Source organism: Cuculus canorus, chromosome 6 (assembly GCF_017976375.1).
Source record: "Cuculus canorus isolate bCucCan1 chromosome 6, bCucCan1.pri, whole genome shotgun sequence".
NCBI lineage: Eukaryota > Metazoa > Chordata > Aves > Cuculiformes > Cuculidae > Cuculus > Cuculus canorus.
In genome coordinates this window covers 11,800,202-11,819,101 of record NC_071406.1, presented here as the reverse complement: position 1 = coordinate 11,819,101, position 18,900 = coordinate 11,800,202, and the positions used below count along the sequence as shown (strand labels likewise).

Genomic DNA, 18,900 nt, shown 5'->3' with positions numbered 1-18,900 from the left:
GTTTGATTTATTAGTACAGAGTTGCATACTGCAGAGTCGTAATTATTACTAAATTCTGGTGACAGACTATTAATTGTAAGCAAAGATAAATACATTGTCATTTTCCTAATTTGCTATCATGGGAGTAATCTTTCTTTATGTTAACACTGCAAGCATCCATTTAGAGGTCTCTTTAAACACTGAATGCTCCAAAATTGCCTTCATAGATGCTTTTCTGAGAATAACTGCTTCTCTAAACCAGAGTCTAGTATTGCATTTCAAAAGAGGTAATGCCCAAAATTTTACTTACTATCAGATTTCTGTAGCTTACAAAACCCAAACTTCCAGTAATAAAATAACATTGTCAGAATGAGCTGGGTCAGCAGCTATTCTCACAAGGAGACAAATTCTACAGATTAACATACAACATTCATTCTCTTTCACAAAAAGAAATTTATTGATCTTTGTTTTCAAGAAGTAAAAGGTAATTACTTTCCTGAAGGTTTCTACCAGGGCAAAACCCAAGGATCACTTAGAGTCATTGATGGGAGAACAGGTTGACATAGCTGCTAACCATGAAATTTGACTTGTACAGAAAATGGACAATATGGATTTTTTTTCCCCCTGAGAACTATTTCTAAAAATGACAGAGAGTATATAACTTCTGTGTCCAATACAACACATACTGTTGTGACTGATTTCACTATTCAAAAGTCAGAATTTATTCAGTGGGATCATTACGAATTTTTGTTCTCTCTGTCTTCAGTATCATTCCTTACACCTTTCTCGTCGTTAGGACTGTCGGTGAGTTGACATGACAATAAAGAGGAGAAGAGATTAGAGTAAAAAGATATCTCCATATTAGACTGGGCCAGTTTACTTCACACTTATTCTTTATTAGCCTTCTTTTTAGGAGAAATACAGTAAAGTTGCGCAAATATCTAACTTACTAAGCCCATTCTCTTTCAGACAAGGAGCTTCAAAATCTCTACATCTGAAAGCAATTTCAGTTTAAAATGAAGTTTACTGGATCAGTTCTGTATATTTTGCTGCTGACAAACATACAAATATAACACTCATTTCAGGCAGACAAATACTCACAGACCTCAAACACTGAGGCTGAGATGTTGAAAACCAACTGTGGAATCACTGCAGCAAAATCCTTTTAAAATTAAATAAGTATTTTTCCAAAAGCACTTCCAAAACCCACCTTCCTAACATTCCCTCTGGTTACCTTGATGTTTTCAGTGTAACAGGAAAGATGTCTTAAAGGTATTTTGAAAAAAGAGCTTATGAGAAGCACAAGATCTTTAAATACCGATACAATAAGCCACGGAGCAACCTTATGGAAACCATTCAGCATTATTTCAACCTTTTCCCAATCATTTCTGAAGTCAGAGTTGCAAGCTTCTGTTTTGCTATGTATATCCAACTTCTGTTAAAATCAGCAGCAAGACAAACAGTGATTTAAACAGAATGTGGATAAGGTTATATATCTGCATATTTACACTTAGTTCCCAACTCATGCTTTCTCCTGGGAAAGCTGCAATTGATAACCCTGCTGGGAGGATCAGAGCAGATGGATGTGTTTGTGTGCATAGAAAACACTATCCAAAACACTATCTCCTCAGAACTTTAAATGGTGTTAGAAACTTCTTTTCTATGGATGTTCAAGAAAAAAATCATGTTTTTTAACTGCTGTTATTTACAACACTCGAAGCTCAGGTGCAGAGGTGGAGGATGTCAGTGTGACCCTTCCCACCCTCCCAAATGATTGGCTGGAGGGAAAGTTATAATGCTCAGCCAGCAAGTCAGAAGCAGCTGCAGCCCAGGCCATAGCTCTATGTAAGTCAACAGTTCCAGAAGGACAATTATTACCTGTGATCATCAATCAGTACAAAACTGCCCTGAGTCCTGCTGAAAGCAACTGAAAATGTTCCAAGCCGGAAAATCAGATTACAGGTTATTTCTTCTTTTTTTTTTTAGAGAGAGAATGAGCTGGATAAAATATTTCAAGTTTCCATTAGAACTATGTCTTTAGATCTTTTTTAGGAACTCACATTGTGGACATCTTCGACAACCTTCAAAGTCCAGTGTTTGATTTAAGATTTGTATTCCATGGATGCTTAATTTCAAAAGTAGTAATGGCACGAAGAATTTCTAAACTGACATTATTGTGCTAGATTTACCATTTAAAGTTTCCCCTTAATCAAATGTTTATATGTGGAGTGGCAAACGTGGGAACTCCTAGCTGATTTGTCATTTCAGAAAGCATTAAAAGCAAGAAAAGCGTTTAGACTTAAAACAAAGAATGTAAAATTCACCAAACCACTCCCTGTAGTCATGGAACAAACAACAGATTATGCTACAGGACATTTCAGTCAAGACACCTGGTCTGCCAATGGTAAGACAGTATATCGTCTACACTGGACACAACAAAGCTTGAAGCAAACTACTTGAGAAATCCTATGCTCTTTAGGAGGCAGTCAAAAATAAATCTGTGTTATAAGTTTATTGCACCATCACTGAAAACCGAGAATAGAGTGGGCTAGGTCTCAACTCACAGTTTCAGCATTTACTTCTAATCCCCACAAGGCAACAACTCATTTCACATTACTTATGAGGAAGGGTTAAAGAAACAGCACAAGCTTCTGATACTATGACTGCAAGCAGAAAGGAATGACCACAGAATCCTAAGGCACTCTTTTGTTTCCACTAAAAGAGAAGTAATGAAAATCACTGTCACTTACTCTCTGTTGGCAGCACAGGGGGAAGTGTGGTCTTAGGCTTCTTGGTCTTCTTCTCAGTAGGCTTTGAGGTCTTTGTGGATGAAGTATCTGCAATCAAAACAAATAATAAAATACAAATCCTCTTTAAAAATCAATAACTAAAAAGCTGCCTATTAACATCAGTTTGTTTTGGATCTTTCTGCAAAGTTAGAGGAAATCACTGTCCTTCTGGTTTTTAAGAAAGATTTTCTGGACAGACTTCCTGGAGAATGTCACATTCTAAAAGCAAGAGGGAGCAGAGAAGCCCTCTATGAAAGCAGCTACACTAGAACCCGAGAAAGCAGCTACACAAGAGGCACCATCTAAACTGAGAGATCTATTTTAACTGAATAGAACAGAGTAAAGTGTGCATGAATCTGTTTTAGGCAGTGTATGGAAAAGGGAAACTAAGGCATATTTGAGGCATCATTTAATCCAAAAGAATGTCTTGGTGTGTCATTCTTTTATCCATTGTCTATGTGATCTATACAGAGGATCTATACATTCTGTAAAGCAGCATTTCCTCTGCATGTTTAAATCTTTCCAAGAAAATATTATTACATGTTGATTCATTCCTAAAGAAAAATGGCAAAAGGAACACCACAGGACTCAAGTTTGATGAGTTTCGTAATTCTTAAGTTGGCACATCTCATGTCCATCAACGACTCAGCACTGCAGGCTCCACTGACAGCTGAGAGTCAATACAAGCTCGCTTCCATCTGTATCCCATATGACATAGACACATATAATGAGAAGGTGCAACCTTTCTCAGCAAGGTTATCTCATGGCCAGTGTGTCATATAGTGGAAATCCTAATGAGCTCCACTTGTTAGACTGTTTGATCTTGAGGTTTCTTTTCGGAAAAAAGATACCGAATCTGGATTATGAGCTCAGCAATAGCTGTATCAATTTATATCTTTCAAGTATTCAGCGTTCAGAGGATTTGTGCATGAGATAGCTGTTTGAAATTTAATTATCAGAGAAAAGATAACACAAACATTACAGAACCACCTATTTTAGTCATCTATTTCCAGATGCCAGAGCATGAAAGTTTGTCTCTCAACTTTCCTAAAACGTTAACAGGGGAAAACAGAATCTCCTAGCAAACACTTCAGAGCAGAAAGCTGTGCTAGATATGAGTTCAGACACTCAGATTCTACAGATTTGTCCCTGAGCTAATCTGATGAGGAATATAATGATATTTACAGTTAATTGTTGAGTCTAAAAATCAGCATCCAGGATACTGACAGAAGACTGAGTACAAGGGAGCAATTTTAATTGCAGGTTTAGATCACAAATATAAAAATAACCATCGTTCCCCCTACCAGCCACAGATATGGGGTATCAAATGGCATCTCTTCCAAATAGCTGGAGTTTGCTGTGGTGCCATGCTAAAAAAACCTCTTCTCAGCTATACAAAGCAGTGTGCCAGTATGGAATGTAAAAGGCAGATGAGACAGTCAGGTGAGGAATGTGTTGAATATTATGTGAGCAGTGTGATCCTAACACCGTGGGCGCCACTACGAGGGTGAACCAGACAGCTGATGTAACACCATTCACATCGTCACAGAATGAGTATGTCATTAGCTGACAGCCTCTCATAATCAAGACTTTGCAAGCCAATGTCTACCTTCAGTTTCCTAGAACATGAGTTGCTCAGCAGGAAACTTGAAGTGGGAAATATGCTAAGGGAAGCTTCAGGAAGAAAAACAACTATTTGAAGGAGATCAGAGGACAAAGTCAAAGGAAAAACCACGTAGCTGACTGATGTTTAAAAGTTGCAAAGGGCAGCTCTGGAGAACTACTGTGTGCTAAGCACTTCATGATATGATCCTTTAACATTCTGCATCTGTGGTAGTTAGGGTGTTCCAGGGTACAGGATCTTGCTTAAAGCCTCTTCTTGAATAGTCACCTTTGAACTTCAGTGCTGGCAAAATGTATTACTTTAAATTACAGAAATATAAGCAATAGCTTATCAAATATCTAAGCCAGACTATATTGTGACCATAGCATCATAGAAAGTGCCATTACAGGAACCAACATAACTAATTGTAATTATATGTATTTATTATTATTTGTATGTATATATATTATTGTATATATATAATAATACATATTATATATGTATTATTATTTATATGTATATATATATATAATTAATTCCTTTTCCAGCTACATGAAGGCTGACCCTTACTCATGGAGTTATAGGATCTTATTCTTAGCTTTTTTCAAGCCACATCAGGAAAACAAATAATAGTTTGCTTTTCTAGACCTCCTGCCCCAAATACCATATCTGTAACACAGTTGGGAAGGCTTAATACCCAAGATCTATGTTATCAGGCTTGTTGTGTAGTTTTGTGTTCTTTTTAGTCACAATGGAAGGTATCAGACTATACAAGCATAAGCTCACTAGAAAGTGAGTTGATAAGGAGCATATTTAGTTACCTAAAGTCCTTTACGTAACTGAAAGTCCATGGCACTTTTAAAAGTCTGTGCTCTCAAACTCATTACAAAATATATTGTAATATATAATATTACAATAGTGTGCCAGTAGGGAATGTAAAAGGCAGGTGAGACAGCCAGGTGAGGAATGTGTCCAATATTATGTGAGCAGTGTGCTCCTAACACCATGAGTGCCGCTACCAGGGTGAACCAGACAGCTGATAGCCAAGATTGCTTGGCAAGAGTACAGTGTCATCAGCATGACTAAGGCTGAAAACAGTTACCTCAGCCAGCACATTATCCATGTTCTATGGCATACACAGGTGGTTGAGCTGATTTATTTATTTATTTTTGCTCACTTCCACTAAAAAAAGCCCAAACTCAAACATCAGTAAATGCAAAGAATTGTAAAGTTTTAGACTGAGAAATGTGCCATACATAGTTCTGAGGCAGGCCAATTCTTATGTGCTCTTAAAGAATGCATACAGCTCTAAAATCCTTACAGAAATACAGTGGGCAGCAAGAGAACATAGATTATTCAACAAAGCAGCAAGAGCCCTTGGCTCTGTACTGTCTCTCTGCTTGTGCTCATTTATGGTTGACATTGAATTACATATTGACCAAAAGGTGCAGAGGGGAAGGGGGCAGAGTTCTTTTTTGTGTTTGTGAGCCAGCAGTGTGCCCAGGTGGCCAAGAAGGCCTATGGCATCTTGGCTTGGATCAGAAACAGCGTGACCAGCAGGTCCAGGGAGGTTATTCTCCCTCTGTACTCGGCACTGGTGAGACCGCACCTTGAATACTGTGTTCAGCTCTGGCCCCTCACCACAAGAAGGATGTTGAGGCTCTGGAGCGTGTCCAGAGAAGAGCAACGAAGCTGATGAGGGGGCTGGAGAACAAGTCTTATGAGGAGCAGCTGAGAGAGCTGGGGTTGTTTAGCCTTGAGAAGAGGAGCCTGAGGGGAGACCTCACTGCTCTCTACAACTACCTGAAAGGAGGTTGTGGAGAGGAGGGAGCTGGGCTCTTCTTCCAAGTGACAGAGGACAGGACAAGGCGGAATCGCCTGAAGCTCCACCAGGGGAGGTTCAGGCTGGATATCAGAAAAAAATTCTTCACAGAAGGAGTCATCAGGTACTGGCAGAGGCTGCCCAGGGAGGGGGTGGAGTCACCTTCCCTGGAGGTGTTTAAGGAATGGGTTGACGAAGTGCTTAGGGACATGGTTTAAGGGATTGTTAGGAATGGTTGGACTCGATGATCCAGTGGGTCCTTTCCAACCTGGTGATTCTATGATTCTATGATCATAATGTCTGGCATTGGGAAATAAAGGAGGAGAAGGAAGAAGTTTTAAGGAAAAGTTTTCCTGTATCCAGCAAAGTACTTACCTTCTACCAGGACTTTGCAAGCACATTCAGCTTTTCCTGCTGTGTTCTCAGCTATGCATTTGTATTCACCCGCATCTTCAGGCATGGCCTTCTCAATGGTAAGCGAACATAGTGTCCCTAATGCAAAGGAAGTAGAGATCAAATGGATGTTATGTTGTAGTTCACAAAACCTTAGTGCTATTAACGAGCAGAATGCATCAAATGATCCAATCCTTTTCTACAGGTGATCTTCACTGCTAGAAAAAGATCTTTTTTCCTTAAAAATTCAACATCAGAATTGTTTAGCTTGTTAATGCTAAGTAAAATAAAACCACATTGACAGAGAATTTGAATCTTATTGCTGTTCCTTAGGATACTCAAAGCTGTTGCTGCAGCCCTAACGCGGTTAATGGATGAAGGTAGAGAAGACCTCAAGCAGAATCCCTACTGCTGTTCTCTGCAGGGATAAGCAGTCCTCACTCAGATGATCTTTTTCCAAGTGCTAGTAGTGTAGGACTATAAATAAGAGGGCTTCTGTCAAGTGACCATCTGCAGTATTTTGATTCAGCCTTACCTCTAGCACTCCCATGAGCATTCACGTGTGAAAGAACTTCAGCTTAGTGCCCAAGTTTAAAAATGGCACTGAAAGCAATTTTCTTTTTGCCTTAATTACTCAGAAAACAGGTGTTTGATATTGTAAAGTATCTGTTAGAAAGTCCAATATACCAGTGGCAATCATATTTGTCACTGCATTAAATCCATTTCTTTTCAAACAAAACTCCAAAATTTGACTTCATTGGGTTTGCAGAAACAGGATGTGACATCAGCTCTGCAGTTACCAAGGGAGGCTTGGTATGGCCCAAGGGAAATACATTTCCTCTTAAAAAATAAAACTCTGTGAACCAAATCAGAAGCTGTTCCCATTAGTTGGGGGATGAGGAAGGAGAACTGTGGGTTACCTAATCCCTTATGCTCACTTGCATTGCTTGGAACAAGTACTTTGCTCACTGGGAAGACCCCCAACCTAAACACTCCAGAACTTCCTTTTCCAAATAACCCTCGTGAAGTGAAGGTTAAATATGGGCTTGCTTTCTCCTTCCTCACTGGAAAGCCTGGCCTGTCCCTTAAATACAGCTGAGACATTGTGCACTGCTACTCATTGCTGTCAGCTTGTCCAGAACGCCTCCACCCTCCACTTGTTTCAGCTGCAGCAATACCTCCCCCTTCCTCCATATACCTTTCTTACAGTCTCTGCTAATTAATGGCAACAGTGGATAGATGATCTTTTTTAGACATCTCTTGCCATTTCCCACCTTTCTCTATGTTAACTGGAGGCTGCAGCTTCTTCTGCCTCCCAGAGGGTCTGCTCCCAGACTCCCTATCAAATATATCCCCTGTGGTGTGGGAGATGGGACAGGCGCAGGTGACACTACTCCTTGAGAAGGATCTTGAAATACCCTTGAAAGGAACACTATTCTATCAGAAGAACTTCGGGAATTCTTGGGCTCCCCTTGGAGACTAGTTCTCAGTTCTGACATGGCAGTCATGCTTTTAGCAGTCAGATTTTCCCTCATTATAAAACTGGATGTGATTATTCAAGATAAAACTTATAAAAACATTCAAATGGGTCCCCACAAATTTGGTTTGACAAACACACACAAGGGTTAGAAAAAAAAATATTTTTTTTCTCCTCCTCCACAACATGAAGAGGTTCTAAATAACGACTGTTTTCCCCCTGAGAAATGATGTGAAAACTATCTCAGAAGAGGACCACTGACCCCTCACTCACATGTGCTGTGCTCAGCCAACCACAGGGTGAAAAGAAAAGCCATGCGTGTTCCCTGAGGCAGCTCTTCTGCATGAGTCAGGCTGAGCCAAAAATGTCACGAGCTGCAGTTGCATTCCAAATGGAGGAGGGACATAAAAGTATTCTTGCAGGCATCTAGCAAATATAAATTCATGTCTCTGTGGTTTAAAAAGACAATTGGAGAGCAAGCCAAAAATAACTTCCAGTCTAAGATTTTGTATAAATTTATATTCTGGAACTAGAAAAGATCACACATTAGAACCTAAAAATGCCATTGGAAAAGAACGTAAAATATGCAACAAAGACATAAGTATGGAGCTATCTGGCCATCTTACTGCAGTGAAGGAGTCTGGCTTGTAAGGATAACTGGATCATTAAGGAACTGGAACAAAGTGGCATTTACTTTAGTTCTTTGCTGGAGATTTTTACCTGCTCCAAAGCCCTTTCTCACCAGCATGCTAATCAGCTCAATGAAGAGTGATGAGACATACTGTCCATACTGCAGCAAAGTAAGTTAACACTTTATGAGAAACACTTACTTATGCAGCATATAAAATCAGAAACAGCCCACCTTAACAGTAAGTCATTCACCACACTTATACTACAATCTAGAAGCAAATCTTAAGGTTTTCTCAATCTTTGGCTTGTCACGTGCATTCAGCGCTCTGTTGGCTTTGCTTTTAGAATATAGCCCTGACCAGTCCGCACGGCAGAGGTCTGATCAAAGCTACATTTGGCTTATTCCACTGGAAGAAGAGTCCTCATGAAATAATGTCAGTCTTACTCATTCCAAAAGAATATTTATATGTGTTGAATTTTAATGAGGTTTGTGAGAAGGAAGATGAAGGAAATACGTTTTTTTCCAAGGGCTGCATCACTTTTCTCCTGACTTTCACCTACACCTTGCAGCAATCATCTGTATCCTATTTCCCTCCCTCCAGCTGCTACACTGGAATGGCACATACAAAGCATGTGGGGATGGCTTGGCTTGTTGCTGCCACCAGAAACACTGGGGGTATTCTGCCCTTGATGGAGGCATGACAAGGAAATTTTCCTTCATTTAGCCTCCAGGTTTCATAAAACTCTGGACTACTAGGACTTAGTGTGAAATTGGCCAGTGGTTCAAAAAAGTATTAGTCAGGCTGTGTCAGGAGTACAAGGGGAAGCCGAGAGAGCACATGGCTATAGAAACCTCATTTTCTTAGAAAACCAGAAAAAAACTCCAATCATGCAAAACCTGATGAGATTTCATAAGGACAGAAAGCTCCCCAACAAGCCCATGGTCTGTAATCTAGAGCTACAGTTAACTCTCGGGCTAGAAAGCCAAATGTCTTTTAAGAAAGTATTTGGTATTTCCTCTGCAAAAACCCTTCATGACCTGAAACAAGTTTATTTTCGCATAACCACAAGAAAGCCCAGGCTGGTTACTCCACTTGGGTACTCTGAATCCTGGAACTTCACAAGTCCTTGTCAACTAAAAGTATTTGCTATCAATTTTGTCCCTTCTTCCCTCTATTTTTTTTCCAGGAAACAGCCCACAGCCAGTCTTTAACACTGTCACAAGGCACAGGATCGGACTAAACATGTATACCGGGATTTTCCACTTACACATCGAAACTGGTGCAGTTCTAGAAAAGTCCTTAACAGCCACAGAAGCTGATAGTTTACTGGAGGCTCTGTTTTAGATACACAAAGCCTTTCCCTTGCATTTTGAGCTATTAAAGGATATTCTGACTTACTCAAAAATAGTGCAAGCCAGTTTAAAATATCTCTAGGCTTCTGCATTCTTTCCATGAAACTCCACAGAAAGTCAACTTCAGATATAAAACAAATACACAAATGAACAGAAACCAGCTCCCGAGTCTAATTCCCTGCACTGGCATTTAGCTGGCTAACCTCCTGACTCCTATCTATGATGCAGACCAAAGTTTACGTCTTTATTATTTGTATCCCATGGGATAAAGAAGTACTACGGAGTTTTTAGGCAATATTAATAAATACTGGGCCATGAGAAATTATGCGTAGGAACCATAAGAAATTTGTTAAGGAACTCATTGGCCCGCTGCAGTTAATTTTCTAATAAATCACAAACTGACTGGGAAAGTGCAAATATATGCTGGTGTCACAGTCACTTTTGAAAATGGAAAGTGTGTTGACCTGGAAAATATTGGGTAGAGTTACAATGGCAACAGGCAAAATAGTAAAAAAACTCACATGAGTTTTAGAAAAGAAAAAATGTCAAATTTAATTACTGCAAATTGCTAGTTCTACAGAAAACAATGTAAGAAACCTGCTTTCATTATTCATGAGATTACACACACTACTGACAAATGCATCTGTGCCAATGTAATCTTCTCAGTTTTTGCTGAAATATTTGTGCTATCTCACATTACTCCGCTTGTGATTTACGCTATATTAGCTATACTAATGACATTCATGCTAGGAAGAGTTTCACCTGCCAAGATAAAGATCTCATGTGGAAGCTGAAAACAGGAAATCATCCCTGGCTATGTTTCTGCTGGATTTGCTCTGCCATCAGACTAGGACCAAAGATATTCAATATTTTAATCTAGGATATAGAAGTATTCATCCACTAATGTTAATAAACCTAAAGGTGATAGAATATTGGAGTAGAAAAAGACAGAAAGAGAGAGAAAACAAGGCAGTCCTCTTAAATAGTCTCATTTACTTGGTAAGCTGAGTCCTATTCGTTCCAAGATAATGGGGCTTCAGACAGTGAAATGACAAGTATCCAACAGCAATTCCCTATATTCAGAAGGTTTAAAGGTTTACTACTGAAGTAATAAACATGAGCTCCACTGTTAGGAGGCAGAAAGAGGATCGATGACCTCCAGTAAGTACAGCAACAGGAAGGTAACCTCCATCTCACTGATGCTGATACTGACAGACGGTTCTGCCTATTTTCTAAATAGGACAATAAACCAACAAACAGCAACTGAAGAAGAGGTGCTAAAACCAAAATCAGAATAATCCCAAGCCTCCGAGGGCTGGATAAAGTACATTACAGACAGAAAGTCAATAAGAGTTTGACTTTTTAAGTCAAAAAAAAAAAAAGACATAGAGAGGTGTGTTGATTACAGAATCAAAGCCATCTTATCAAGTACAAATGGGTTCTTTGGCACAGCAGAGAAAGGAAAGAAGTATGTGGAAGAAGAAACCAGATAAATTGAAATTAGAAATAAGACTTCCTTTGTTTCTTGATTTAAAAACAAAACACTTGTTAGAATAACTAGACAGTACTACTAACAAATTACCGGTGATTATAGTTAATGTGTCTCTTTTGCTATATTTAAACCTACACTACGTGCATTTCTGGAAGAAGGAAGGTTCAGGCAAAAATAGCAGTAGAGAGGGAAATTTTGTGGCATGTGACAAACATCGAGTTGTGTCAGAACTGATGTTCAGACAATCTCCCTAGTCCTAAACTCTCTGAAGAAGCTTTATTTTTTTTTTTAAGCTGCAGAATCCATCTGCTTTCAGCAGTACAGAGTTGTGTTAATTACAGACCAAACTCTTCTTAATTAAAAAGAAATCAAAAAAGTCACAGCAGATCGCAGTCAGACTGATGAAGACTTGCACAACTGGTAGGAAGATTTAGGAGTTATGTTAAGTCACAAGAAAGTTGTTAAGGCATTATTGCTAACAAGATTACCAATTCTTTATGCTGCCAAGACACTCAGGAAAAGAAAAAGTGCTGCCTTACACAAAGCAATACAAAATCTGGGCATTTTCTAAGCTACACTATCACTGCCAGCTGAGTCTGTATTAAGTAATTTCTTTTCAATCTAAATAGTCACATGATACTAAATCTAGCCAAAAAGGACAGAGCAAGACAATTTAAACACTGGCAATTTTGCCAATTTCGACCTATATACATTATGCACCTCAATTCTCCCAACTAGTGAGGATGCAGCTTCCAAATGGCTTTCACTGTTGCCTCCTAGAACAACTTTTGTAACCATGCAAAAATGTTGTATGTGGACTTTCTGTCCAAGAGTGAGTCACACAGCAGGACACCAGCACAGGGCACCGCTGTGCCAAGCACTATACAAACACAAAACAAAATCGGTCCTGCTCTAAAGAGTTCACCGTGTGAGGAAGCTTGTTCTACTTAGTCCTTATATGTCTAACTCCACCGCAATGGCTCCTAGCGCTTTCTTAAAAATGTTTTTTCCAATAAAAAGACTCTGTAACTTCAAACAAAGAAGAACTCTCATATTAAAAGTAACTGCCTCTTCACCATGCACCTTCTAACCTGCCCATATAAATGCAGAATGCTCTAATTTATGAGTACTCTCTTTTGTTTGCCTGTCACAGTTACCATTTATTTTGAGATTTCACACTAATGTCTGTCCCAGGGATGTAGATAACTGCACTCTGACAAAGTGTTTTAAAGAAGAAAAATATAAAATCAAACCAATAATAAACTCCCACTAGGTCAGACACATTTGCAGAAGAAAAATAGTGTAAGAGTTCATTTTGTCATAAATATGATACTTAGAGCATCAAATCACTCATGTCAATCAACTGTCAGAATACTGTCTGGGGAATTATTGAAATAAATGGAGCAACAAGTACTGATGTTTATGATTTCAAATGGAAACAAATGAGTATTAATTGTTCAAATGTAAAATGGAAAGAATTACACTGATCTTAGATATGTTGTGATTGTGACATTCTGTATAATGCTGCCCAGATTCTAATTCCTAATTGCTAATGTAAATATAACCCTGGAACAACAGAATGCATTGCAAGTCCTAGATTAAGTCCTAGAATATAGCTAAAATACTGCATACATAAGCCTGAAGAGGAAGGTATTTTGAAGCAGAATTTAATTTTTCCTTTACCGAAGACCTCACCAACCAGTGATTATTCTGATCTCAGTGTTTGAATTCAGGTTTCCCAAAAGTGCAGAAGTGGGGCTAACATCCCTCCTCCCCTTGCACGTTAATGGCTAAACTGCCTTGGGCAGGCAGTGTAGTGGGGGCCTCTTCAAACCCAGAGGAGACGTGAATAGAGTTGTTTCTAACAGGTAAAGGGCCTTACAATCAGCAAGGACAAAGCCACCAAGTCAGTGAGTGACTACATGAAGAGACTAGTTAGTTTCACATCCTATGAACTTGTTACACACAAGTATACTTCAAAGACTGCTCTTCCTGGACAAATATATCACTTGTTTTATCAGGCGGGCATGTCCCTGAAACCAGAATTTATGTATTTACACAATATATTTGGCACCAGGACTGTTATCTCCTTGCTTTATGGCAATGACAGAGCAGGTTAATTTAGTTTCCAAAAGACAAATACACAGCATTCTGCAGATTCATGTATTACTTACATTGAACAGTAGCCCATACTAACTAAGATAAGCTTGTAGTATGATACGAAGCAGACAGACATATCTCACTCTAGACAGAGAATTTTCAAGTATCCACCTCACTAAGAACAAGTAAACTATTCTTCTGCGAGATACCTCTGGAAAATTTTCCATATATGAGAACCAGTGGTTACCACCAAACCACCACTAAACCTCACGGCAGCACAAAACTAGTTGGTTTGTTCTGAATTCTTCTCCTGCCCACATACTCAACCTTCTTTCAGCTGAGGATAATTATCTCCAGAGCCCATCAAATGCTGCTCCAAGGTTGGCCAAAGGCACTGCTACTGAAGGACATGACACCTGCAGGCATGACAAAGCCCCCTTTTCTTTTGGGACAAAAGCTGGAATCAGGGATTTTGGCACTGGACTGCTAAGTATGGCATCCAGTTTTATTGTTTAAAGCTGCTCCACACACTTTCTGTGAGACTAATCCACACAGTTTTTCTATGGAACAGCGTTTCCTGATGTTCATCCTGAATTGGTCATTTCTCAATTCTGGTCTATAGCTCTAATTATTCGTTCTCTTCCCTTGTTTCCTTCAGCTCTTTATGTGTTCCTAATTAGAGGAAAAGAGAAAAATCAATCACTAAGAAAACTGAAACTTACTTAGAGCAAGCACCTTGCATATCTAGTTCATTACGTAATAGTTGGCATCAAATCATCTCACAGTGGGAAAGCAGCAACACATTGTTCCCCAGGTGCCAAAGCTAGCAGATACTGTCAGGGAAAGAACTAAATTGACCATCATGCAATGCATCCCTTCACAGGGTATGTAATAATGCTTTTAAAAAAATAGTTCTAATCCTTATTCTGTTTCTTTCCATTAAAGGAGAAAACTGTAGCATTTACTTCCCTGTGTAGTATTTCTTTCAAGATACTCTGCAATATGTGCAAAAGAAAGCATAGCTTTAAAGTACCAACAATACTGATTGCCTGAGCATGGTGTGTAATAATGTACAACTCAAATACAAGGATATTTTTTTCACTCGCTGCAAGAAGCTGTCCTGAAACAGTGGACTCCTCAGTGGTGACCTTTGTTTCTTACCTCCATGGAAAACACTCCTAAAGTGTGACATCCTGACACGATGCCAGCTCTGGGATGTTATGACCAAGAGTGTCACCTAGCTCAGACAAACTGGATGGGCTAAGTCACATGCCCTAGTCAGGCAGGTGGTAGAGCACTTCTGTACCTGAAGATCACTTCACTGTAAACCAAACTACACTGGATTTTCAGCTCCACGGTACCATTTTATAAAGTGAATATGAGTTGGGAGATTGCAACTGCCAATTGTTCAGATTATTTCAGTCAAGAAAACAGCTTTCTGCAGCACTCACCACTTAAACTTCAGGACTTTAGGAGGCTCCACCACAGCTCAGAAGCTTTGATTTAGAGATGCTGTATGTCTCATATTCTTTGATAGGAGACATGAAACTTTGAGATGCATAATTTCTTTTCTTTCTGAACAACTCCAAGAAAACCCTTGAAATCTTGCTTCCAGGGTAAGACTGATTAGACTGCAGTCCTCCACCTTCCTGATCCTGTCAGTCAATCTTTTTCTCATGTACATGACAGTTACCCTTATTCTATACAGTCCCCTCTGGTGAGAATCATCATGTAATCATAAAATAAAAATAAATGCTACACATATCAGACACAAGGCACCTGCAATCATTTCCCTCTCTCCATCAACTTTGGTATCCCCTTAATGTAGTACTCAGGCACCTTTTTTCCCTCCACCCTACCCAAAGGCAATGTTGTTTCTGACTGCATCCACTTTAAAGGAATCCTCATGTTTCAGTATTTGGAACACTACACAAGGATTCAATCATTGTGGTGAACCATAATGTGTATTTATTTGGTTCTCATTTAATAACACTGAAAATAGTCTGGATTAAACAAAGAATGATTCACAAGTAAGTGCAGAAGAAGTGCAAGCTCTAACTTCTACTGTGAACATGAACTTTTTTACTACAACACGCAGGACAGTGTCATTCTCTGTATAATTCCCTCAGTGTTCTATGAACCAAACATGAAGTAAAGAAGTTCTTCTGTATTATCTGTTATCATTCCTATTTTTGTCCTAAGGAAAATATATTCTGTCTAGGTACAATAATAACTTTCATACAAAACCAGTCTGTTAGGGTTTGTTATCCAGAATGTGGAATATAAAGAAATCACTCAATCTGACAACAGTAAGTGTTCTCTCTGAGGACTCTTACCAAACACCGTAGTGTTTTGACATTAGTTAAAAGTCATCAGGCCAGTGGGGCTCTAAGTATGTCAGTGTCTGTAAAGGCAACAAAAGCATCTGTGGTGGGGAATTAAATACACTGGAAATAAATTCTCAACTCTGATTTTAACTATGTCACTTCAAGTTGTAGTAATGTCTTTCTATAATACAACCTAATTGCAATAAAAAGCCTGAAATATTAAATATACAAAAGAATTAAATTAGAATTTGTAAACCAGCAATAATATCCTGTTTTCAATGTTCTAAATCCTTCAAGTTGAGCTTAAATAAACACCATGTATCAGCTCCTTAAACGGCATTAGCAAAGTAAACAGCATGTAAAAATGCAAGAAGTTAAACTTTTTGAAAATTAGATCTGTGAGTTGTTAAAGGAAAACCTGCCAGAAATGTCAAACAATACCGTTCCTTGTGTACTCCACTGAAATAACAAGAAAGTTGCATCTGGAAACAGTTATAGGCACAGGATGTAAATGAAGTATTGCATTACCTTTAATGAACTAAATATTATTAATCAAGCGGATATAGCAGTGTGCCATCCAGCTGGCATGTAATTCAATTAATTTACCTTCTTGGGAGATGACAATGGACTTTGATGATTTGATGGGTTTGCTGTCTAGAGTCCAGGTGACAGCTGCAGGGGGATCAGAGGAAATCCGACATTGTAAGACCAATTTTTCACCATCTACCACTTGAGCATCCTGAAGCTTCTCTGTAAAGGAAGGTGCTGTTCCTTTGCTTGCTGGTGGTTTGCTTGCTGGTGCTTTGTTTTCAGCTTTTTTCCCAATTATTCCGCCATCCACCACTGCGCATCCATGTTCACAGTTTCTGTCATTTTTCTCTTCTTTTTTCACTGCTGGTTTGGCAATGGGGGCTTGAGAATTGGGGGTCGCATTCTGGGCTTCAGAATTGGTGCGGGCATTTGGTGCTGGGGTGCTAGCACTGCCATTCTCTGCAGGTGGCTTTTTCTTTGAGCCCAGCACAGACCTGAAATCTGTAATGGCAGGTTTAGGAGGTGGCACCTTCTCGGGCAATGGGGTTTTTGGGGTGCCCTTCTTGGCCAGCACAGAGCGGAAGTCCACCTGCTGAGGAGCATGAACCTTCCTTTCCTCCTCTGACAAGGTCTTGGGTTTGACCTGCCGCTGCAGGTTTGCTCGGAAGTCCATTTGTTCGGCTGGGATTTCTTTCAGTTCCTCCTCAGAAAAACTTTTGGTGCTGACTTTCTTGCCTAAAATGTCACGGAAATCAAGTTGCTCAGCTTCCTGCTGCCTCAGGCTCTCCTCTGTGTGTTCCCAAGTTTCCACTCGCCTCTTCAGCACACCTCGGACGTCTTCCTGCTCTTCCTCAGTTGCTCTGGTTTCACCGTTGTTCTTTTTGAAGCCACTTGTTCTACCAAATGTTAGTTTACCACGATTTCCACCATCTCTTTGCTCTCCACAGCTGGCTGATTCCCTCTCTCTATGATCCAAAAACGAAAAGAAAGAGAGAGCCAGGAAAGGGGCTGGTTTAAAAATGTCAGTGAACAATCTCAGAGCAGGAATAAAATGTGTTTATAGAAGGGGAGGTTGATTAGAGGAGCACACTCCATTAGTTTATTGCATCAATGATGACTTCAGGAGCCATATAAGGGCACAAACAAAAAAGATCTTTTCTACTCTGGCTTGGTACAATGTGCTTAGCCTGTATGATGAAAACAATTTGTTGGGTCACATTTGGGGATTAGGTTGAACAGCAGCCAGCCTGGGTCTGTAAGGGCAGGGAATTAACAGAGCAAAAAATAGAACCCACCCATGCAAGTCCCTGGGAAAAATACTCACTCTCTGAGCATTTCTGCTTTGGAAGCTGAACCCTCCCGCAGCATCAGAGACACCTGGCAGCTGCATTCTCCAACTTGGTTCCTGAAATATTTAAGTGAAATCAGAAAAGCAGAGGTTTCTCCCTGCAGAACTATAACTAGCCTGGACTACGTGTGTGTGTGTGGCACTAAAGAAGCTCAAACCCAGTGTGGCATCCTCCTTTCCTATGCCCAGCCTTGTGGTTGTTGACTGAGTGAATTTGGTCCCATTATATTTGGAGCCAAACTATCTCAAATAGCTTTTACTGATCTGTTGCTGTCTACACTGGGAACAACATACTCCCCAAACAAAAAAAGAATCAAAGAAATTTACAGAATGAAACAGCTGCAAACAAACAAGCTAAAGGAAAACAAATACAAATGCTGGAAAATCAAGGCAGAGAAAAGGGCTATTTTGCAAAGTTGAAAATGTTTCCAACTCTGCCTACTGTTTATTTATTCAAACCCCAGCTCTTAAGTTTTCTAATGTTAAGACATTAAAAGCAGGGTTTCATTTCCTTCCCTCCTCCCAAGCCCAACCAATCAGCAAAACCCATCTACATGGATTTCTCCAGCCTGTCCGTGTTTATACTAAAAAACATAAAAGTGTCACCATATATGGTGCTGAGTACTTATTCTTCCTTTTGCAGAGGAATACCATGGATGCTTTCCGGAATGGGCTCTCATTAAAGAATTCATTTAGAGTGCTGCCCCCCCCTCTGTCTTCCCACTTCTCCCTCCCTCCCGCAGACATATATCATTCTTCTAGCCCCAAACAGCTCTTCTCCACTTAACACAGGAGATGCCAAAAGCAAAATGTAACTCCCCCAGGGAAGCGGTTGTGTAACTGCTGCCACTGCTCCCCTGAACTGCTATTAAAAAACCAGACTTGAATTGATAAAGAACTAGAGATAGCTTTTATTAGTGAAATGACTTCTGTCCTTCCCAGTTTAAGGAGGTAAACAGACCACAATACCTCGATGGTTTTTCTTTTTCAAACAAAAATAAGTTTTGCTTCTGAAAACATTTCCTGGACATGAACAAAACACATGTGTGTTGGGG

At 39.6% G+C, this 18,900-nt stretch overlaps 1 protein-coding gene across 2 annotated transcripts in view; it reads right to left on the bottom strand.

The window, feature by feature from the left end:
* Positions 1 to 18,900, bottom strand: part of MYLK (myosin light chain kinase) — a 212,455-nt gene that overhangs the window by 56,944 nt on the left and 136,611 nt on the right. For both annotated transcript variants that reach the window (XM_054069442.1, XM_054069443.1), the window contains 4 exons: positions 17,822 to 17,902; positions 16,573 to 17,462; positions 6,569 to 6,685; positions 2,730 to 2,816 (listed from right to left, as the gene is read on the bottom strand). In XM_054069442.1, coding sequence (XP_053925417.1) covers positions 2,730 to 2,816; positions 6,569 to 6,685; positions 16,573 to 17,462; positions 17,822 to 17,902 — 1,175 coding nt within the window. The remainder of the gene's footprint in view (positions 1 to 2,729; positions 2,817 to 6,568; positions 6,686 to 16,572; positions 17,463 to 17,821; positions 17,903 to 18,900) is intronic.